We start from the raw sequence: 23,343 nt of genomic DNA, 5'->3' as shown, positions 1-23,343 counted from the left end.
TGGGGATGGGGACCACCAGGAGATAAAGAGGAGGTGGTGTACCTTTTAGGTCATGTCACCCTGTGTGTCATCTCTCTTGGATGCTGAGGGTGAGTAAAGGGGATAAGGTTGGAACAGATAACTTCCTGGTTTCCTTCTGTTTGTGGTCCCTGTAATTCCCTGTCCTCTGGACTGAGGGCTGGGTGCCTGCTGAGCACAGCACCACGCAGCAGCTCAGGGTCCTGCACACAGCAGTGCTCTGATGCTGGTTAATGGTGTGTCAACTAGGTGACTATGGGCTGACGGTTATCGAGTGCATGCTCCATGCCAAGCATTTTACGGTCAGTCTCTCCCTGAAGCTTCCTGCCAATGCCCATCTCACAGATGCTCAGGGAGGAGAAGGCACGGACTTAACCATCATCCCGCTCTCACAATGCCTGCCCCCTGAGGCTGGAGAGTGACCTGGAAGGAAGTGGGTACTTGGAATAGAGCGGCTGTGCTGGGAGTTGCTGGAGGAGAAGGGGAGGCTGCAGGAAGGTCACTGCGCTGCCTTGAGATGGGCAGAGGCCCAGCTTTGGCAAAACCCACGCTGCGTGAGAGCTGAGGGCCTGAGGCCAGGAGCTCTTAGCCTACAGGCCTCAGTGGGGGGGAAAAGCCCATGACAACGTCATCACTCACACAGGACGAGCCATTTACAGGGTTCTCCAGTAGCATCTAGACTGGCAGCTCTTTGAAGGCAGAGATGGTCCTCTCAGCTCTCCATCCCCCAGGGCCCAGCCAATGTCCGCAACAGAGAAGGTGCTCAGGGAATGTCTGTTAACATCACTGTCTTAACTACCCTAAGTGTACCCCATCACCTCCACTATGATGTCAATATTATTGTCCCTCTTTGATAATAATGCTTTACTGAGCACCTACTGTGTGCCAGGCAGAGTGCTAGGCACTGGGGACATGGCAGTGAACAAGACAGAGCCTTTGCCCTTAAGGAGCTCACAGGCGGCTCGGGAAGAGAGACACTGAGCCTCGTGACAGAGCTCCAGGGGAATCGTGCCTGCTTTGTGACTTGTCACAGGGAGGCCTTGCCTTGTCTGGGGATTCTGGGAAGGAGTCCCAGAAAAGGGGCATGAAGCCAAGACCTGAAGGATGGGAAGGAGTTATTTGGGTGAAGGGAAGGTTAGAGCATTTCCAGGCAGAGGAGGAGGTAGGAAAGAACATGGTCTCTTTGAGGAACAGAGAGTTGGCAAGCATGGTGAGGGAGCAAGCAGAGAGAAAATTCGAGGAGGGCAGGGAGCGAGGGATGAGGCTGGGGAGGTGGGCAGGAGCCAGAGGACACCTGTCATTTTAAGAATGTCAACCCTCATCTTCAGGGTAGTGAGGAGGCACTGAGGGTCCGTGCTGGGGAGCCGTGGCAATGATTCATGGTTTTCAGAGATGACAGTGACCACAGAGTGGAGAATGGCCCAGAAGGGGTCAAGCATGGATCACAGGTGATCACGCAGTTGAGAGGAGAGGATGGAGGTCTGGGATAGGGCAGCGGCAGAGGGTGAAGAAACCCTGCTTGGCACACGGAGGTGCGCAGTAAATATCTGTTTAATCAACACATGAGTGAATCTATTCAAGAGGCAGAATCCATAGGACCAGGTGATGGATTGCACACGGGGGAAGGAGGCGGCAGGATCAGGCTTATCTCGGGGGCTGGGAGTGACAGTCTCTGGGGGAGCCGTCCTTGGGGGAGAGTGGCCTGTGGGGAGGGTAATAAACTCAGTGCAGACATGCTGAGGGACGACCACACGTAGGCGACGGGGAAGCCCGGTGCGGGAATCTGAGACTCGGGGATTTTGATTTCAGTTTGGAAGCTGATGGTAAACGAAGGCTTGAAGGTGAATCAGCTTGTAGGGAGAAGGTACAGAATGATAACAGGAGAGGACCTAAGCCAGAGAGCCGTGGGGAAGCCCAAAATTAATTAATCGCTGCAGGGAGGAGAGCTGGCAAAGGAGACGGGGAGCAGGAAGAAAAGTGGAAAGAGAAGTGTCGGGAAGCAAAAAGAGAGAAAGAGCCTCACCCGGTCAGCTAACTACCTGATCCAGGGCGCAAAGCTCGGGTTTGAGCTCAGGCCAGCCTGACTCCAGCCCAGAGTACTTTCTGGAGGTTTCTGTCCTCGGGGAGGTTTTAGCTGCCCAGGCTCATCCAGCTATTGAGGGGGAATGCCAGGACTCCAACCCAGACCTGTATTCTATCAACTATGCCACATAAAATCTCTTTCGGATTCTTTTTCAATTGTTTGCAAAGTCATTTTCCCGTCATTTGGATACATTGTCTCGGCTGTGCCAAAATGTCCCCTCTGAGGCTCGGCTGACTTCAGACGAGTCTCAGAAACACAGGTAAGCCCCTTAAACTGCCACTCTCTGAATCCAGCCTCCAGGCCCTGATGCCGCTGTCTGGGATGGAACTCGAGCTTTGCAGGGAGGTAGCAGGATGCAGGGGACCTTGGGGAGGAAGACGTGGGCTCCTGTGTGAGCTCTGCCACTTGGACACCATGGCCTCTGCTTCCTCCTCTATGACGTGGGACTAGGAAGGCAGACGTGGTGATCTGGAGATTCTAGGAGACAGGCATTACAGGGAGCCCCACCCAGCACCTGAAACGTGGAGCTTATGCTCCATTGGCGCTGCTCAACGGCCATGTTATAGCTGATACTACAAAAACAGCAGTTGAGATGCACTGTGCACCTACTGTGTGTGCAAGACACTGTAGTAAACCCTTTATAGGTATTATCTTCTTTACAAGACTTGTGGAGTAAATTATGCCATTGTCCCATTTTGCCAGGGAGAAACTGAGGCACAGAGAGCTGAATGCCCTGCCCGTGGTCCCAGGCTGGTACTGGGGAGCTGAGATTTGAGGACTAGCCTTTCAGGCTCTTTTGCTTTCTGTGGCTCCTGCTCCGTCCTCCTCTTTTGTGGGTCTGTTACTTCAACAGGCCACGACCCACTTATTTAGAACTGTCTTTCATTTTCCTCTCTGTTGGGGTGTGAAGGAAAGGGAGGGAGCCCCGCTACCTGCAGGCTTCAAGCCGTAGCAGATCTCGGTGTAAAACCTCCGATCGTAGCTGTCACAGTAATGCCAGTTCTTGGCGTCATACTGCAGCCCGTCTGAGAAGGTGTACGTGCCCTGGAAGATGAGAAGCACACATGCGGGTCAGAGGAAGCCACAGCCCTTTCGCCTAGAAGGACCAAAGTCAAGGGAAGGGGTGGCTTTCTCATTGCTGTAGGAAAGAATAGGTAACTATCAGTTATTATGGCCGTGATGATTAGGAGTGGATAGACAATACTGAGCTCTGTGATTGGCGCTCAAAATGGGGCAACTCACTGTGTGACCTTGGGCAGATGACCCACTGTGCCTAGCCCTCGGCTTCCTCCTGTGTAAAACTGGATACTAATGCTATACGTTTAATAGGGTTGATTCAATGAGAGTCAGTGAGACAGCACACGTAAGGCATTTAGCACAGTGCTTGGCACAGAGTAAGCACTCAGTAGCTGTTACTATCACTCTTTTATTATTATCGTGGCTAAAAAGTTCAGAGCCCTCGATCACGGCTCTTTGTCCAAACATGTACATTCTACTTTTGCTGCCTTAGTGCTAAAGGAAGCCTCAGGATGCAGACATCGCATTGGCCTGGGCATCAGGAAACATGGGTGGAAATTCCAAGACTATTAATTCACTGGGTGACCTTGGGTAAGTCACATCCCCTTCCTGGGGCTCAGATGCTCCAAGCTGTAAAACAAGGAGTGTTTCTTAACCTTTTTAAGGTCATGAGCCAGCTCCCCCGTACACACCCTTAGTGAAACCCATGAAAGTCAGAGACCCTTTCCCTGGAGGAATTATAGTTCCATGTACACAGAAGCTTTTGTATATGAATCAGGAGATTTCACTGACTCTCTAAATTCTATTTGTGGCCTGCAAATCCCAGGTTAAGAACCCTTGACTTGGATGATTTATCATGACAGTAATGGTGGCAATAACAGTAAGAATGAACACCTACTGAGTGCCTGCTGTGTGCCAGGTCCTGAGCAGAATGCTCACATCTACTGCCTCATTTATTCTCATAACCACCCATGGAGATGCCTAGTGCTCTTGTGGCAGGTGGAATCATGGTCCCTCAAAGATGTCCACATCTAATCATTGAACCTAAGTAAATGGTAACCGTGCATGGCAAAAGGGACTCTGCAGATATGATTCGGTTAAGGATCTTTTTAAAAATTATTATTTCCTCTTTGTTGGAGGGGGGATAATTAGGTTTATTTATCTGTTTATTTATTTATTTTTAATGCAGGTACTGGGGATTGAATCCAAGACCTGGTACTTGCTAAGCACATGCTCTACCACTGAGCTATACCCTGCCCCCAAGTTCAGGATCTTGAAGTGGGGAGATTCTCCTGGACCACTGAGGTGGGCCCAGTGTAATCACAGGGGTCCTTCCAAGAGGAAGGCAAGAGGATCATCGTGGTAGAAGACAAGATGATGCCAAAAGCAGAGGGAGAAGAGATGTGATGATAGAAGTGAAGGTTGGGGGGATGTGTGGCCATGAGCCAAGGAGTGCAGGCAGCTTCTAGAAACTGGGAAAGGCAAGGAAGTGGATCCTCCCATCCCACAGAGCCTCCAGAAGGAATTCAGCACTGCTGACCTATTTTAGACTTCTGATGTCCAGGACTGTAAGATAGTAAGTGTCTGTTCTTTGAAGGCACTGAGTTTACAGTAACTTGTTACAGCAGCACTATGATACTCATACAATTATTGTCCCCAGTTTATAGATCAGAAACGTGAGTCTCAGAAAGAGGAGGTCATGAGCCCGAGATCACACATTTAGTTAGAGGCATAATAGGATTCCAACTCATTGCGGCCTCTGCAGGGCCCTCCTGGATCTAGAGGGAGAGGATTTCAGAGCCCTGGGAGATCAAGAGGAGAGAGAAGAGGGCAGCAGAGGGGGAGGGGGAGGTGGGGGTGGGGCCTCCCTCCCCGGGCTGATTACCTTTACAACCAATCCTTTCTCCCAAATGCCATCGAATCGGCTCCCGCTGGGGAAGTACAGGGTTCCTTGGCCATGGAACATGCCGTCCTTCATTTCCCCGACGTATTTTGTTTCGGTAGGGAGGATGTACTCGGCTTCCCCCTCCATCCTGTAAGGACAGAGGGAAGTCGCTGAGCCCTCATGGCAGCTGGAGGATCAGAGCCGGTGGGTGCGGGAGAGCCAGCGGGAACCTCAGGGTGGTCAGACATTATTCCAGAAATATTCTGTCTAGGAACAAGCTGTTTGTCTTCTTTCTTTCAAAACTCAAAAATAAGAGGGGCTGGGTTGTTGAGGAGGATGCAGACTTTGGTCTATTTATTCTCCCTCTCACCTGGGGGCTGTCCTGAAGTTCACGCTGCCCCTGGAAGCCCCCCCTTGGGAGGCCCAGGGAGGGCGGCGATGTGCCCAAAGCCACACAGTAAGCACAGTGAGGCATAGACTGGGGCTAGATTTCCGTGCATCTGCTTCTGGGTCTTCCTCATCCCCCATGACCAGCCCACCCCCACCCCTATTATGCCACAAGTAGGAAACTGGGAAAAGTAAGAAATTTAGACAGGAAACATGAGTTTGAATCTTACTTCACCATGTCCTAGATGTATCATCTTGGAGACTTTCCTAAACCTCTCTGTTTTCCTTCCTTCCTTTGTTCTTTCCTTTTTTCCAACAAGTATTTACCAGAGCACCTGCTATGCGCCAGTTGCCTTACCCAGTCTAGTCTGTTGGATGCAATACTACAGACACAAAAGTGATCAAGGCAGGTGCAGTCCCTGTCCCCAGGGGGCTCACAGCCCAGAGGGGGACACAGTTAAGCCACTACATAATGTGTGGTAAGTGCCGTGCAGGGGAAGATGGACCCCTAAGGAGCCCCCGGCAGGGAACCAGCTGGACCAGAGGACCACTTACTTCATGTGTGAAATGGCTGAGATTAATGCTCAAGATTAACCTAGATAATTGTAACAGATTTCCTAGGAAAGGGCCTGATACATAGCGAGTGCTTAAGAAATATGCTTTCATTCATTCCTTCATTCCTTCTCCATTCTTCCCCACTAGCTGAAAGTTACCTCTCCTAACTCTGAACTTCTTTTGGGTTTTGGTTGTACCTCCATTGGACACCTAGCACTTTCTGCCTTGCATTGTAATTGTATACTTCATCTCCCCTATTTGGTGAAAGCTTCTTAAGAAGAAGACCTTGGTATCCTCAGCTCCTAGAATCACAGTTCTTCTTAAACAAGTGCCCATTCGCAACTACTAAGGAACGAAAGGAACAGAAGGGCCAGTGAACTTACTGAGCGGATGACTGAAGTTGCCGCTGTGTTTAAGAGACAGCTTCCGAGCCAGGACCTGGAGCCCAGGCCCCGCTCTACCTCACCATGCCTATATGAACCTGTGTGACCTCCACCTCTCTCAGTCTGAGTCTCTCATCCGTAAAATGCAACATTGTTGAGATAATGGCAATAAAACTATAACAATGCTTGGTGTATGGAAGAACTCAAAAACAATGTTGTTTTTACTTTGCTACAAGACACAGGAGAGAAACTTCTCTTCTTTCCTCCACCACTTTGCTTGAGATCACATCTGTCATCTGTAAGCATACTATCCATCTAAACCCTTCTCTGAGATTTGGCATCTCCCTCCCACTTTTTTTTCCCCTGCAAATTGGACATTTTTGCTCAGACGTTCTACAGACATCTCCAGCCCACCCCAAAGAGAACTCATCCTCTCCTCCTCCTCCAAAGCAGCTCCTCCCCCATTCTCAATTTCCATGAATGGTATCGGAATTCTCTGGTTCCAAGCCTGGGGCTGGGCACTGGGCTGGGACCAGTCTCTGGTGGGACCAGGAGTCAATCAGTTGCCAAGTCCTGGCAATGGAATCCCCAAACTTGTTCTACATTTTTCTCTTTCTTGCAGCCTCACTGTGTCCATAGTGGTCCAGAGTTCTGCTGCCCCTTACTGGGATGATAACGATGGGCTATCATCTGAATGATCACTATCTCCACTCTGCCTCCCTACCTCCCTCTTTCCACCCTTCCTTTCCTCCTCTCTCTCTTCTTCTCTTCCATTTTTCTTTTATTCATTCAAAGTGAAAGCCTTCATTTTAAATTCAATAAATTAAAAAGAACAAAGAGAGCCCCTTTATAATGAAGATGTCAATCCTTACGAGGATGTGATGACAATATCTCAAATATCATTCATTCATTCACTCATTATCTTATTCATTCAGTCAGCCAACATTTACTGAGTGCCTGCCAGACAGAAGCACTATGAGGAGAGAAACAAAGATGAAATAAATTAGATTTCCTAATGCTCAGCACTACCAAGGGTCTATCAGTGGCTCCTCCCACTCAAAGAATTGTGCACGGTATTCCAATCTCTCTACACCAGAGTACAGAGCCCCTGCTTATCTTAGGCTCCCTCTTTCCTACAGGCATATCCTACAATGCAGTCAAACTGAACTGCCTGCTCTTCCCCTTATAAGCCCTCTAAGCCATTGCTCATGCTGTTCCCTCTGCCTGGAAACATCCTTCACCTTGCATCGCCACCCAACTAAATCCTACCCAAACTTCAGGGCCCATTTCAAATAGTATCTCCTCCATGAAGCCTTCAAGGACTGCCCTAACTAGATGCATCCTCTGCAGGGGCCCAAGAGCAGGACTCTATAGTAAAAAGCATGTGGGCTTTGGAGTCAGACCTGAGTTTTAATCTGTGCCCTGCGAAACGCCAACTAGGTGACTTCGGGCACGTTTTGTAATTACTTTGTGCCTCACTTCTCCCAGCAGTATAATGGGGATGATGATATATATCTCATAGGGTTGCTGTGAGGAGGGGCAGAGTTACACAAAGCCACTATCTGAAAGTATCTTCATCTATTTGTTGACTATATGCCAACTAGACGATAGGCTCCATGAGAGCAAGGATCTTGGCATTTTTAATATTCTTATCCCTATATCTAAAACTGGCAGGTAGCAAACACACAAACATACAGGTATACATGGAATGGATGTATCTCAGCTCTCCCGTTTATTAGATATGTGTCCTTGAGCAAGCTAATTCACTTCTCTGGATCTCATTTTCCTGAAATGTAAAATGAGAATAAACATTCCTACCTGAAAGGGTTGTCCTGAAGTTTAAAAAGGATGTTTGTGAAAATATCTGCTACGGGGTCCTTTGCAAAGGCAAAAAGACAGCTGTCTTTTCCCAGTCACAGATGTTCAAGACATAGTGAATCAGAGGCCCTTACCTCCCATCTACAAATTCCCCAATATACTGGCTTCCGGTGTACTCCATGGCTCCTGCCTCTTAGCTTCCAGCCCTCGGGATCCCGGAGTTAGTGTATACTGTCTCACTATGACAACCAGGAGGGATGGGCGGAGCCTAGACGAAGCCCCGCCCCCAGAGTCCGCGGAACTTCCTAGTTTTGCGCATGCTCTGTGCCTCGCAGTTGGGCAGAGTAGTGCGCCTGCGTGCCGCCGCTGCGCATGCGCAGGCGCTAGGTGGCTCTCGGCGGTCGAAAGGGGAGTTCAAGGAGACGGGGGCGACGCGGCTACGGGCACCTCCTCGGGGTCGGGGCTACAGCCATCATGCCGGGGATAGTGGAGCTGCCCACTCTGGAGGATCTGAAAGTGCAGGAGGTGAGGCTTGTCCGGAGGACAGACAGGCGGGGCGTAGGGCTGCAGCTTTCCGGGCCTGGGCCCAGCCCTGCTTGAACTCGGCGGACCCTGGGCCCCGGGTCCCCCACCCCAACCCCAGGCCCACAATTCATACACAGACTGGCCCTTGGACGCTCCCTCCTCAGTCCGAGGGACGCTCCACCGCGGTCCCATCCCTCAGTAGCTCGAGAAGTGTCCTCCCCATCCCCACAGCGACCTGTGCTTCTCCTATACGTGAATAATGATGGCACTTTTACCACTTTACTTTATGTCACTAGGTACTCAAACGTTCCTGTAACGTGCGTGTACTACCCACGGTGCTCACAGTCGGGGAAGAGAGTCACCTTAAAGTAGCAAAAAGCATTGCTTAAAGTGCATTGGAGTGGAGCTATTAAGCAAGGAGGTGATACTAAAGAGTGAATTTGCTAACGGCCTGGAAAAGCATTTGGTAATAGGACATTTAAAGCATTCGTTTATTCAAGTGGTATCATTTGAATAATTACCATATGCACGTAACACTGGAAAATGAGAGAGAGAGTCCCTGCCCTCATAGAGTTTATAGTCTAATAGGGAGACAGACACATAAAGTGACAAAGTACAGTGTAGTTAGTGCTAGGAGAAGTGAAGACCATATAATACTAATTATAGCAAACGTGATCAAGCCTTTTCTAGATGTCAGGCAGGATGCTGATTATGAACATTAATTCAACGGATCCTCCCAGCAGCAGTGAGGAAGGATATAATTGATCTCTCTGTGTTACCGATAAGGAAACAGGTCCTGAGGGAAGTGATTTGCCTAACATTACATGGCCAGTAAGTGGCAGAGCTGGACTCAGGGCTGATTTCAAAACCTGTGCTTCTCAACTACCGTATTATGGGCAAACGCTCCAAAGAGCTTGAGGGCTTAGCAGCACCTTTGTGTTCAGGGGGACACGTGCTGTTTGAGGTGCTGAGCCGGGAGAGGTACCTTGGGCTGAGGCAGAACTGGGAAGCAACTGAGCTTCTGCGCAGACTGAGCACTTTGGACTTTATCTTGTAAGTGAGGTGGTGGGGAGAGGGAGGATTTTAAGGCAGAGGAGAGCCCTGCAGAAGTGGATAATCAGGCTACTTTGGAAGAAAAGGAAGGCATGCAAAAAATTACGTGCCAGAAATTATATCCCAGGCACTGTGTTAAGTGTTCTGCCTGCATCACTTCACTTCATCTTATATGCCGGTGACAATGGCAACTTATTTTCCTCAGATGAAGACATTTCTAGCTGTGTCCAGGGACTTTATAATAAAGTGACATTGTCCAAAAGGTGAGGGGTAGGTGCTGCCAACAGTCAGTCTTTTGTGTCCTGCCCCTGCTGTGAAGTTGGGTTAGTCTTGAGTTGCTGTATTTTTCATTGGAGCTTTAATTTGGTTCAGCAAACATCTGAGGTTCTACTTCCTGCAAGTATCCTATTTCTGGAGTAGATTTGCCTTTAAGGTTCACACAGTTGAACTGAGAAACAGATAGTTACACAAAATAACCAAAATATAAGACAAAGTATGATTAAATTGCTGTGGAAGAGGGGCAGGCATGGTTTAAGAAAAGAGAGTAGGATTTGAGGTTGTATCTAAATTGTAGGCCTAACCATTTGGTTACCTTGATTAGTCGCTTTTCCCATTTGCAGACACAGTTATTTTATTTGTAAGATGAAGTGATTCCAGCTGTAGAGTTCTCTGAGGTTATGCAGGCAGCAGAGGAAGAACTTCTTGGGGTGTAATAAGACTTGGCAAAATGGCGTTTGAAGGAGGGCACTTTTAGGCAGAGGTGGAGAGAAGAGCTTTCTAAACAAGACAGGAAATGAGCAAAGGTGAGCAGATGGGGAAAGTCAGGGGCCCAAGAATGGGTTCTGGGAACAGTGAGTTCAGTGCCCTGGAGAACAGCTGGTACCTTTTTGAAGTCTTCTGGGTGAGAAGGCCAGAAAGATTGTTGGGTCTTTGAATACCTCGTAAGAAGCTTAGGCTTTATTCTGCTGTTAAGCCTGAATCCTTCAAGGGTTTTGTGGCCAATTTGTTGTAATAGCAGAGTGAAATAAGATCGTCTTTTAGGAAGATGACTCCAGCAGCTCCGTGAAGAGCGGTTGGAAGAGAGGAAAAGAACAAGGAGACCAGTCCTGGTGACTGTTGAGGCCATTGAGGAAGATATTAATGACCCCAAGACGACTGGTGACTGTGGTTATAGAGAGGAAAACGCGTTTATCTAGACTTGATCAGACTTGGCCATGACTTAGATATCAGAGGCAGGAAAGCTTGAGGACTAAGTGTCAGATTTGCAGCCTGATAGTAGGACTGGGGAAGCCAGAGGGAGCAGTTTTGGGAGGCACATTAAACCCGTTTTGCGCCTCATGGACTTTGGAGTTATGACACAGGCCTGTGGGAAATAGTCAGAAGCCTTGGACTGGAAACTTCTTGTACACGTTGATAATTTTGAGTAAAGATAAACCTCATTTATGATGCGCTTTTTCTGTGTATTTTTATGTGTGTGAACTCATTTAATCCTCACAACAGTTCCATCATATAAGGACTTTCGTCTTCCATTTTACATGAATTAAGCAAGATACAAGGCCTAGTATAAATGTAAGCCCCACAGAAAGAGGTGCAGGCCTGTTTAAGGAAGAGGGAATGGGACTTGAAGACTGGTTGTGGGTTGTGGGACTTTTTCTGCCTTCCTCTCCACACCTGCAGGCCGTTCGGACCTGCTGAGCAGCGAGGCTGTTACCAGGACAAACTGAGGGAAGACGCTGGAATTCTGTGTTCTGTGAGACAAAGGGAGCTGAGTGAATCTGAGAGGGTGTATTTCTGGTGAGCGGCTGTGAAAGGGTGCCAGTTCTGCTGGAACGCTTCAGTCTTAGTGGAGAAGCTGGTGAGGGAGACAGTGGTGTCTGGAGTTCTTTGCCCCTTGGTGGCTGTGAATGCTGTGGGAAGAGGCCGGATCGGAGGTCACAGACTCTGGTGCCCGTTCGGCCCTTCCCACTGACCGGCTGAGCTGTCTTCAGCGCGTCTCTCTTTTTCCTCCAGAAGTAGATTCAGTGAGTGGGGCTCACCCTTTATTCCCCTGGGACAGGGCCTATTTTACACACTCAACAACATGATTTGATTTGGATGAAACCTCTGCGTTCATAGGAAAGTAAAGAAAAGAAAGCCATACCAATCAATGATAAAATAAATAAATAAAAAATAAACTAACAAAAAAAAAAAAAAAAAAGAAAAGAAAGCCATAGGCTTTTGGGGGCATGACAGCCGTGAAGGCATTGGAGTGACTAAAGCAGCCATTGAAAGTGTTTTAAGGCATTTGACAAGGAAATAAATACAGTTAACTTGATTTTTAAAATATATTAAGGTTTAAAAAAAGCTTGAATCTTGATTTTTAGTCTCCCAGCTCTTTATAGGCAATATAGCAAGCAAGTGTGTACCTCTCAATTAACCTAGACTATTATCAAAAACTGGAGTACAAAATTTTATACGAATTTATTAGAACTGACATGGCAGATTTCACTCACAACATAGAGTCATGTTTGCATTGATAATTACAGTAGTTGTATATTAGTAGTCATAGTCATAACTTTATCCTCCTCTTCCTGTAGTGTGTAGATGAAGTATCTCTCCATCTTTCCTTGCCTTTTATCTTATTATTAATATTTAACCTAAGCTGTGTGAAATTCCTAAAAATGAAATTGCAATTTTTATTATTATAAAAATAATTATAAAATTATTCTCATAAAAATTCTTAATAAATATTTGCAAATCAAATCCAGTGGTTTCTTAATGCATAATACACTGTGACAGACTAGATTTTATTCTAGGTACAGTGGATCAGTTTTAGAAAGTTAATGCTCTGTACATTTATAGGTTAATGAAAAAGAAGCCTGAAAATTTCAGTCTTTCCTGGTGGAGAAAACAACAGTAAAACAGAGCCAGTTATGACTAGAAAGAAACTTCCCTAATGGGGACCGTCCAAACAGGTATACCCCTGGTACCAACAGCCAGTATCATACCAAACTGCTTTACAGTTTAGAACAAGGCAGGCATGTCTTCTGCCACTGCTGTTTGTCTGTGTCATCCTGGAGGTTTTGGTCAGAGCTTTAAGATGGAAAAAGAAAAGAAGAAGGACAAAAAAGTATAAATATCAGAGAGGAAGGGAGGCAGTTTTTATTTGTAAATGGAAGTTTTTCTGTTCATACTGTTCAGTTTCATATCAGAATTGACAAGAACTCGGTAAACTATGGCTGAAGAGAAGATGCAGTGTACAAACAAGCAGTAACCAACTTGAAAATCTAAGGGAAGAAATATCCTATTTTGATAGTATCAAAAACAAGAAAAGACTGAGGAATAAACAAGAAATATGCAAGATTTCTATATAAAGGAAACTGTAATTTTAACTGAAGGAGGTAACAGTGACCTACATAGATGGAGAGATGCACTATATTCTGGATGGGAAGGTGTCATTCATGTGTTCTTGTCTCTTTTGTAACTTACATCCCTTACTGCTAGCAGAGACTGCCTGACAGCATTTGTGCTGGACGCTGTTTCCAGTGCTTGGTGAGCATGGTAAACATTACCTTAAATATAGTTTCATTTAGGGAGCGTGGACATCTTCACAGTATCGGGTCTCTGTTGAAAACAAAATCCCTACCCTCTTGGAGCTTACGTTCTAGTGGTCACAGGTAGAGTGACCGCTGGTGCTAGCTTATGTAAGATGATTCGGGAGGGACTATCTAAGGAGATGAAATGTGAGCAGAGACCCAATGTTGTACAAGTGCCCTTTTCCTTCGATTTTGATATATAACTAAACTTAGTGCCTTCCAGCGCAGGTTATTGGGAAGGGCTGTTCATCTGTAGGAACAGCTAAAGCGATCTGGAACAGAAGACTAATGAGGGCGGTGGTCGCCCCAGACATCAGAATGTTCTGTTGAGTTACAGTCATTCAGACGTTGTGGTGCTGGCACAGGAGAGGGTGGTACAGAGAAGAGGCCAGCAGGACCCCGCGCAGCGAGTAGACAGGCCCTGGACCGTACCGGGAGCTAGCTGTAACTCAAAACTGTGTTTCTCAAGAAAATGTACTGGCGTGTAAATGAGTGAGGCTGACAGTCACAGCGATGGCTGCTGTGGACCTACTCTAGAATTTTAAAAATATTAACAAATTTAGTACTTTATTATTAATAATAACTTGCTGGACTAGATGCGTTTACTGAACCTCTCCAGGCTCTAATCTTCTGTGGTCTTTGGGGAATTTTCTATAACCTTCTGCTATTACTTTTAAAGATTCATCAATGCTCCTCAGGGTTGATTCCTCCCCTCATATCGCAGAAGCCTCATCTTCCTTCAGAGCCGCACTGCCTCTCCCATAAAGATCTGTTAGGGCTGTCGTTTCCTTAAGGTCTAACATGCGGATAGAAATGTCAGCCTAATGTGATTGTCACAAACGTGTGGGAGACCATGTATGTGGAAGCGCTTTGTGATCTCCTAGGCACTGAAGGTCATAAGGGAGGATTATGCGAGTCTCCTGTCTTTGGTCTTCTTGGCAGTCAGAACGGTGCTCCCGTTCTGTCCCCTCGGGTTTGACCGGTGGGAGGGGACGTTGAGGAAGTGATGTCCTGGTCACAGGTCTGTGGTCCTTCTCCCCAGGTGAAGGTCAGCTCCTCTGTGCTGAAGGCTGCCGCCCATCACTACGGCGCTCAGTGTGACAAGCCCAACAAGGAGTTCATGCTCTGCCGCTGGGAGGAGAAGGACCCGAGGCGGTGCTTAGAGGAAGGCAAGCTTGTCAACAAGTGTGCCCTGGACTTCTTTAGGTGAGGTCTCGTCCCGCTGGTGCCTGTTTGGTTGAAACATCAAGGTGTATGGAGCTCAGTAAACGTCTAGCTAATTAAGTAGAAGGATAATTTTACTGACTAATTTTAACAGGAAACGGAAGGCTTTGCAATCCGACCAAAGTTGTAAAGCACACAATAAATGATAGTAATTTCTGTTCCTTGTTTTTATAATTTGACACATTCTTTAATTTCCATGAATCTCCATTTGCCAATGGTAGACTAATACCAGTCGCATAGGATCGTTGTGAGAAATTTGAAAGGGCACGTGAAAATACTTAGCCCGCGGCCTGCTAGCAGGCATTCGCCAGATTGTTATCCTTGTGACTGCTGCAAAACACACAGTTACGATGGGAAGGACACTGTGTTCAGGGTCAAGTTTTTAGGTAAGCCACTGTATGTGATACTATAAGTGGAAAAAAACCCCTCAAAGTGTAATACCAGAAAAAGATTTTAACACGATATTAGTCAGAACTCTATTAAAGGGACAGAAACTCAACTCAGAGGGAGTTGGCTTATGTAACTGTAAAGTCCAGAAATGGGACTGGCATCAGGCAGGGCTGGATTCAAGGGCTCGGATGACTTCCCATCTACCTGGTGTCTTTTTGCTTCACCTCTTTTCCTTCCAGTTGCTTAGTTCTGCTTTTCTGTCAAACTCATTTTCAGAGAGACTCTTTCCTTGCTGTAGCAAAGATGGCCAGCAGCCGCTCCGAGCAGCTGTGCCACTTGCTTGGCAGACAGACACAGACAAAAAGCCACCCAGCAGCATGAGCAGAAGTCCCTGGACGGAGTCCAGTTGGCCTGGCTGGTCGACTTCGTGTGCATGTCTTTGAATCAGCTGTGTTTCGGGAGATAAAGTGCTGTGGGTGGTCAGGCCTGAAGTGGGGAGTAGACTCAGATTCATCACATTCACAGCATTCACATTGTTGAGAGGGAGGGAGAGGTTGTTCCCCAAAGGAAAATTAGAAGGATGTTGCAGAAGAATGGGGAATGACTGCTAGCCAGGCAAAACCCACAGATGTGCCCTACGATGACGTTGGAGGAAAAAATTCCTTCACACAAAGCTGCTTTCCCTGTTCCTTGGCTTCTGCTGTCTTTGTCTACATGCAAAGATATTTTTGTGCTGAACGTCATAGTGTACATACATTTTAAAATTCATTTTTCACTGGAAACTGTTGGGAACATTCTTTCACGTTGCTCTGTCTTGGTGACTGTTATTTCTAATGGCCATGTAATATATTCCCTCAGTAGATAAATCAACCATAATGTACCTCAGCAAGTCTTGTCACTAAACACCATTGTTGATTTCAGTTTTTGATTGTTTTGGAGAAATCTGCAGTGATAACCTTTGTGTAAAGATCGTTCTCATTTTTAAAATTAATTCCTTGGCAAACATTTTCTAGCAGTGAGATTTTTCTGTAAAAGATTTTGAACATGGCTTATGGCTCTTGAACTATGGGGGCCATTTCTTTTGAAGTTGGGTCGGTGTATGCTGTCCTCAGCACTGTACCCTGGTATCCCTCACCAGAATTGCACATCATTTAGATATTTGATAGGTACAAAATAGTATTTTATTCTTGCTTGAATTTGCATGGATTTGATTGCCAATAAGGTGGAATGTGTGTTCATTTAAAAAAAATTATTTTCTAGGAGAACTTTGGCAAAGCATTTTTCCTTTTGACTCAGAGGGAGTGTATTTATGTGGGAAATGTTTGGATTTCACAAGCTCCTGCGGTGCCCCACCGCCTCCAGAAGCGGGGCTCCTCCTGCTGACATTACTTGCTGTAAAGCACTCAAGGAAAACTGGCTGCCAGGCGTGGGTGCCGGGATAACAGAGTCCAGGACACGGACCTAAGCGCCAGAGAGTGGTTTGCAGCCCTTCCCCCGCCGCAGCATCCTGGAGGAGTACGGAGCTCCCACTGGGAGCAGCGGCTCACTGCCAGAGTGATTCTCAAGTAGAGGTTGGCGGGTGTAATTTTGTGGACCCTCGAAGTCCAGGTCAGTGCAGCTAGAGATAATCCAGAAACGCCCCCAGCGCTTTGACACGCCTTCTTTCTTCTGGGTGCACAGCCCGTCACCCCCAAGGTTACACTCAAAATCCATGGAAGGGTACATAGGAAAGTGGTAATGTTGGTCGTCTCCCAGGAGGGGACCTGAGCAGGAATGGAAAACCAGTTTTTCTCTGGGAGTTCCTTTGGCCTGAGGTTCTTCCTGAGACGTGTTAAGTGAGACTCCTGTGTGCAGTCTGGCTGGATCCTTGGAGTGTGACAAGCAAGCACGTCATTATTACTCCACCGGTGGGGAGGTGCTCCGTTTCTACCGCCTCGAGTATGGCTTGTACCTAAAATAACGGTATTTTAGTCTTGCTTGAATTTGCATTTATTTGATTTCTAGCAAACTTGAATGGTAAGAGAAGGGGAATTTTGCAAAATAATTGAGACTTACCCCTTTTATGCACAAAAGTTACTTTAACCATTTTTGGTGGCCACAAAATGAATTATGTGTATGCTCTGCTGCTTCTTAACAGAGAACAAATATATTATAACTTTCTTCTTAATGACAGGGATTAATCTGTTTTTGTTCAGTGTACTAACAGAGCGAAGTCCTTGAGCTTTGGTGAAGTGTTGGGCAGTTTGCCTCTACGCTGAGTGACCCCAGGATCCTTGTTAGTTTGTGGGTTTGCTTTTTAGAATTCTGTCTCCCCCTTTGCCTTTGTCTGTCACCTCTGACTTCTGTCAGCATGCCCATCTCTGAGTATGCCTCCTTCTCTTCGCAATTTGCTAAGCTGGTAATCTTTAGACTTGGATCTGAAAAGAATAAATAGGTCCCAAGTGAGGAGTTCTCTTAGTAAAATATATATATACCTTAGACCAGAGTCTTTGGCATTTCTTTTCATTTGTTTTTGCTACACAAAGAAATTAGATCTTACTCCTCAGAAGTCTTTTTTTAACTTACTGGTTCTTAACCTAAGGATCTCCAGGTAGTCTTGTAAGTGAGGAAAGGTACTCCCGTGCCTTTCAAGAAGCAAGGCTGCGTATTTGAGGTCTGTACCACATTTTCCCCCACTTTTTTTGCACTGTCATTGTTCAGGCCCTGTTTTCCAGGCAGATAAAGCTGCACTGTGCGGAGCCGTTCACAGAGTACTGGACCTGCCTTGACTACTCCGGCCTGCAGTTGTTCCGTCGCTGTCGCAAACCGCAGGCCAAGTTTGACGAGTGTGTGCTGGACAAACTGGGCTGGGTGCGGCCCGACCTGGGAGAGCTTTCCAAGGTAACGCGGCCTCCTGCTGGTCTCTCACGGGGCTGGGGAGGCAGGAGGTGGTCTGGAAAGCATCTCCTGTGAGTGCAGACCTGATGTGAGGAATCCAGATTGGCCAGTCAGCCTAACTAGGGAGTGGCTGTGCACAAACCAGAGAGGGGTTCATTTAATAGAAATGTTCCTTTAAGTAGATCTTCCAACATGTGCAGATTTGTTTTAATTAATTAGCTAACAGAGGAACAGAAGTGGGTAGATGAGAACAAACAAAATGTTAGGGGACACTGTCAGTTGAAAACATGGAGGTTATTGTGGGGAAATAGGTTCAGGGTTATGTCAGATTTTTCGGGAACATACCTAGGATTGAAAAAACAAAACAAAACAAAACCCAAAATGTAATGCTTGAAGTTTAAAAGGCCCGTTTTCCTGTTCTTCCTTCTGTATTTTCTGTCTCGATTGTGACACCACCATCTATTGAAACGTCAGAGCTAGAAACCTGAGTGTCTTTGTCTTCGCTGTCCTCTCTTTTTTCCTTTATGCATTCCTCAATTCCTGTTGATCAGCGTCTCCTGGGATATTTTTTGAATCCTCTCACTATCCCTGCTGTTTGGACAGGAGTTCTTAGTAACTGGGCTACTTGAATTTCTGGGAATGGAGGGTGGAGCAGTTCAGAGTTTAGAAGACAGTGCATCCTCTGAAATTGAAGAATTTAAGATACACTTACATCTACATTATAGCCATAATCTGTGTGGAAAGTAAATCAAATACCACTTTCGTTAAAAAAAAAAACCTTTCAAGGGACCCCTGTTTACTTACAGAACAAAGCATCCCCTCCAAATCCTGACATACACGACCCTTTGTGATCTGACGCATCTCTGCTTCTTGAGCCTCGTCACCCTCCGTTCCCTCTGGGAAGCGTACATAGCAAAGCGTGGAGGGAAAAAACTCTGGTTTTGAGTGGAGACCAAGAGTAGATCTGACTCTTAGTTTCATTGCCTAATTGCTATGGAATCTTGATCAAATTGCTTAATATTTCCTATCCTACCATATTTACAAAATGGGGCCAGTATGAATTCCTGTTTTTCTGTGAGCACTAGGCTGAGGAGCCTGTGTGACCCCCCCAGCACAGTGCCTGGCACACAGATCCACAGTTACGTTCCTTCTCTTCCCTGTGTGTGTGGCATCTGTGGACAGTTGGGTCCTGAGCTTGTTGTTGTAAATAGAGGGATGGCTTAGCAATTTTTTTTTTTTATTGTATCTGGCTTATCTTTACTTCAGATACCTTCTTTTGCTGCACTGAACAAATTATTTTAATAGTTGATAATTCTAAGTTGGAAAGTGGTGGAACTTACACATATGGTAAAGAAAACTACCTATTGTCATTTCTGTCCCATGAAAGGGGAATTAACAGATCATGCTGTTAAGAAAGCATATTTACTCCTGAATCTTAGTATTAGCATTTTTAAAAAACCTGTAAAAGAAAAAGGTATTGTTATCCTAACTCTTCTCAAAGGTGTTTTTTTGAAAGGATTATTAGCTTTAATTATACTTAGATTCAGTATCCAATCTCTTTATAGAAAGGTGATGATCTAGAAAGCTGGATAAGGCTCATTTTGGCTTCTTTCACTTGTGCAGTCTGTTTCCACTGGACTCCCTGCCCTCCTGTGTGCCCCTAGCGAACTCCTGCTCACTGGTCCAGTCTCAGCTCAGACGTCAGGTCCGTCTTTGAAGTTTCTGACTTTTCTGGGCAGAACTGCTCTCTCTCACCGATAAGTCTATCATCCTGATAATATTAATACTGAAAACAGCTTACTGTGGAGCACCTGCTCCACACATCAGGCACTTCACATAGGTTATCCTAATACCCTGAGGGCTGCTGACAGCCTGTTTTACAGATGGGAAATTGAAGGCTAAGGAGGTTGCCCAAGGTCATTTACTGAGCAATTAGTTTGGCCACATGCTTCTGCTCCTTTTCTCTTCTGAGTGGAGTAGAAGAGGATGTTGTTTCATTGTCTTTTCCACAGTAATTTGTCCTTTAAAGGGGTCCTTTCATTACTTTTTTCTAGATTTATTTCACAGACGTCTTGAATTCCTTAAAGGAGCATCAAATGCCAGCTGGAGGCATTTGGAATTACTCTGTCAAGCAGTAAGGAACCATTAGTGATCTCTAATTATAGCAGAGAGATGAGAACACTGTTTTAAGAGCAAATAAAAAACTATTCTGGACTCGCAGTCAGAAGACTGGGGTTCCAGCTCCAGCTCTGACATTGACTGTGTCTTGATCTTGGACAAGTCAGCCATCGCTGGTCCTCTACTGTGAACTAGAGTAATCAGTGTGCCTAAGGGTGGTTGTAGTGATGATTGTGTGATTGTGTGATTGTGTACATGGAAACTCTGTTCACAATAAGTCATTTTTGAAATTGTACATCTGAGAAGATTAATCTGGTCATGTTACATGGAGTAGCTTGGAGTTCAGACCACTAGTTAACAAGACTGTTAATAACCATGGCCTTCTGTCTTTCTGCTTCTCTGGGCCTCTTTAAAATGAGAACAGTTTCTGTTGAGTGTTGGATGGAAATTTTTGTGGGCTAATGTGGACGTGAAACATCGTCCACCTCTCTTCCTGTTACATAATTCAGTGTCTCACTCTCGCCTGGCCGTGGGCTCAGCGCCCTCTGGTCTAGTAGCTTCTGGACCTTCCGGCCTACAGATGTGCACCTTGCTGCTTCCCTGTGTTGGGTTAAAATTCAGACACCTTCCCATATCATTCAGTGTCCTTCATCGCCTGGCCCCTGCCTCCCAGTGTAGCGTGTAATTTAAAAGTACAGGCTTTGGAGTCGGGAGATCTGGCTTTGAGTGCTGGTTCTTCCATTGTTAGCTAGGTGGCCCCGGTGAACCTCTGCACACTGACCTCTGAGGAGTGTGAGAATGTACTGGAATAATGCACTCGGTGTCGTTTCTAACAGCAGGACGTGCTTGGTTGGGGGGTGCACCTCCCTCCACTCTGCATGGAGCCTTGCTTTGGCCCTTCCAAAGACGTGTTTCTCTGTCTTCATGTGGACTGTTTGTTTACTTGGAAGGTCTTCCCCGTTCTAATCTTCTAATGGGCTCCTGCTCATCCTTCAGGATGAAGCTGAACGTTACGTCTCTGAAACAGTCCAGGCTCCTGGCCTTGAGGATGGGTGGGTGTGCAGGGAACTTGCTGCCCGGGCACTCATTCGCCGCTCAGGTGTGGGAAGGCCTGGGGTGGGGGTGTTCCTGTCTGGCTCCTTCACTGAGGACAGTGGGAACCTTGTTCTCTCTGTATCCCTAACTTCCACGTGGAATGACACAAAGTAGGCATTCTGAAATATTTACTCAGGGTTAAATGTGATTTGTGAGGGCTTTAAAGAAGAGGAGTGGCCAGGGCAGCAGGAGCGGAGAGGAGACACCGGGAGGTGTGTCTGTGGTCACAGCTACTCCACCTGACTTTCCACTTTGCTTCTTTCCTCTTCACCCTTTGCAGGTCACCAAAGTGAAAACAGATCGGCCTTTACCAGAGAATCCCTATCACTCAAGAGCAAGGCCAGAGCCCAACCCTGAGATAGAAGGAGATCTGAAGCCTGCCAAACATGGCAGCCGCATCTTTTTCTGGACCACGTGAGGATGGGTCCATGGCCCACACCCGTCACGCGCCAGGCAGTGGTTGATGACAACTTCATGCAGTTTGCCTCGACCGATAGAGGGTTCTTTCCGGGATCACAAACATTAACGAAAACGTTAATTTATGTGACTTGGCAGTTATTCTATACCATTTCCTGCCCATTAAAATTTTTAAAGGAAATGGTTGTATTTTATTATGTTTTATATAACCTTTTGGCCTTTAAAGATGACTTCCCCTCGCTTTTTCTTGTGGTCCTGCCTGTTCCTCTCTCTTTGCTTCAAGCAGGCATTGCCAGCGTGGCCGGGGAGCCGCGTGCTATCACGAGAAATGACTGTGGAAAGGAAAGGCTTTGTTACCTGAGGCGGCACCTCGGGGCCTGTCTGTGTTCACACATTTTGAAGTCTCAACTTTCTTTCTTCCCATCCAGCATCTCAGATTTCCCTTAAGGTCATGCAAGGGAAGCGTCCAGGATAGGAGAAGTGAAGAAACACTTGAGCCTTGTGACTCAGGCCACGGGAGGGGCCTCCTGGCTGGGTCTTAGGCAGTCTCGCTCAGAGTTTCTTAAAGAACCAAACTTCCACCACTTCCCCTTGATATCCCATCCTCAAGCATTAGAACCCAGATGTTTTTCCTGATAGACAAGGGAGGTGGAGGCTGAGCTCCCAGCTCCAAAGCCAGGAAGTCGGGAGGTCTGAGTGTCAGTTCCAACCTTGGGTGTGTTTCTTAACCTCTTGTGAGAGGTTGAATTTGAGGACAAACTAAAGGGAACATGCTTATCTACCTCCCGGGCAGGTTAAAGCCACAAGTATTTATAAAGCTCTTTGGTTCAAAGCGCTATTACGTCTCTATTTTTCCTTTCATTCAATTCCTTTCTCACTACTAGGCTATTTCCCCTCCATCTCACTGGGTCACTTTATACCTTCTGGTCGTGGCCTTTAATTGCATCTGAAAAAAAAATGCATGAGTCTCAGTTCCCTGGGCCTTGGTTTCCTGTTTGCAGAGCTCTGAACAGCAAAGTTGTTGTATAGGAGGCTTCGTAAAGGCCTTTCCACCACCATTCTAGATACTGTAAGTGGGGAGATGGCTGTGAGACATTAGATGGGGTGCAGCGTCTGTTGCTCAAAGTGTTAGGACAGTTAAAAGACAACGCACTACATGATCTGCCTCACTCCTACCCGCACCCTGTTCTGACACCTTAGTTGGGAACATTTTGGATACACCTTAATGTCACCCATTCTGCACAGACAAGCTCCTTGCCAGCCACCTTTGCTGAATTCTCCAATTTAAGAAGAAAAAGAATTTGTTCTTAAATTTTTGAAACAGCTAAGGCAACACGCATTAACTTCCTGGTGGCCGAGTAATTCAGTCCACCCCTGGTGGGGAAAGTATGAGTGTGACCACAGATTGGTGCTTGTATGATAACCTCCAGCTATGTATTGCTTCCCTGGTTCTTTCTGCAAAGGAAGCTGAGACTTGCATAAATAGTAACAGATACTCACTGAGCCCTGTGTGCACCGTGCCCAGTGCTTTACGTGAGTCAACTCCTTCTATGCTCAGAGCCCTTTGAAAGGGTTTCTGTTACTCTGTCATGCTCGTCTCACAAATGGAGGAACTAAAGTTTAGGGAGAGGTTAAGGAGCCCCAGTCCTCATACATGAAATAGTAGACGTGGGATATGGATGAAGATCGTCTGGTTCCAATGGCCACACTCTTGTCCTTCAAAGTCATCAGCGGTTCTCAGCCTTGGCTGCACTTTGGAATCACTTGGAGGCCTTTAAATACTGATGTCTGCATCCTACCCCGGAGGGATTCTGATTTAATTGGTCTGCGCTATGGCCAAGGCATGGAGGTTTTGAAAACTTCCCAGGTTGTTCTAAGGTAAAACCAAGATTTAGGGCCACTGATTGATTCTGTTTTTCCTTC

The 23,343-nt window shown here is 46.5% G+C and overlaps 2 protein-coding genes across 2 annotated transcripts in view; one reads left to right on the top strand and one right to left on the bottom strand.

Moving 5' to 3' along the window:
• The window catches only part of MORN5 (MORN repeat containing 5), a 31,299-nt gene extending 22,934 nt beyond the window's left edge, over positions 1–8,365 (bottom strand). The window contains exons 1-3 of the mRNA XM_010998044.3: positions 8,281–8,365; positions 5,004–5,151; positions 3,034–3,145 (exon numbers count right to left, since the gene is read on the bottom strand). Of these exons, the coding sequence (XP_010996346.1) occupies positions 3,034–3,145; positions 5,004–5,151; positions 8,281–8,327 (307 nt within the window). The 5' untranslated portion in view covers positions 8,328–8,365. The remainder of the gene's footprint in view (positions 1–3,033; positions 3,146–5,003; positions 5,152–8,280) is intronic.
• Positions 8,366–8,500: 135 nt separating this feature from the next.
• On the top strand, positions 8,501–21,601 carry NDUFA8 (NADH:ubiquinone oxidoreductase subunit A8). Its single transcript, XM_010998061.1, has 4 exons — positions 8,501–8,671; positions 14,342–14,505; positions 17,628–17,793; positions 21,284–21,601. Exons 1-4 carry the CDS (start codon positions 8,621–8,623, stop codon positions 21,419–21,421), a joined length of 519 nt encoding a protein of 172 aa, XP_010996363.1. The 5' UTR covers positions 8,501–8,620; the 3' UTR covers positions 21,422–21,601.
• The last annotated feature ends 1,742 nt before the right edge of the window (positions 21,602–23,343 follow it).

Source organism: Camelus dromedarius, chromosome 10, assembly GCF_036321535.1.
Source record: "Camelus dromedarius isolate mCamDro1 chromosome 10, mCamDro1.pat, whole genome shotgun sequence".
Lineage (NCBI taxonomy): Eukaryota > Metazoa > Chordata > Mammalia > Artiodactyla > Camelidae > Camelus > Camelus dromedarius.
The sequence above is the reverse complement of the archived record's forward strand: the minus strand, read 5'-3'. Positions and strand labels throughout refer to the sequence as shown.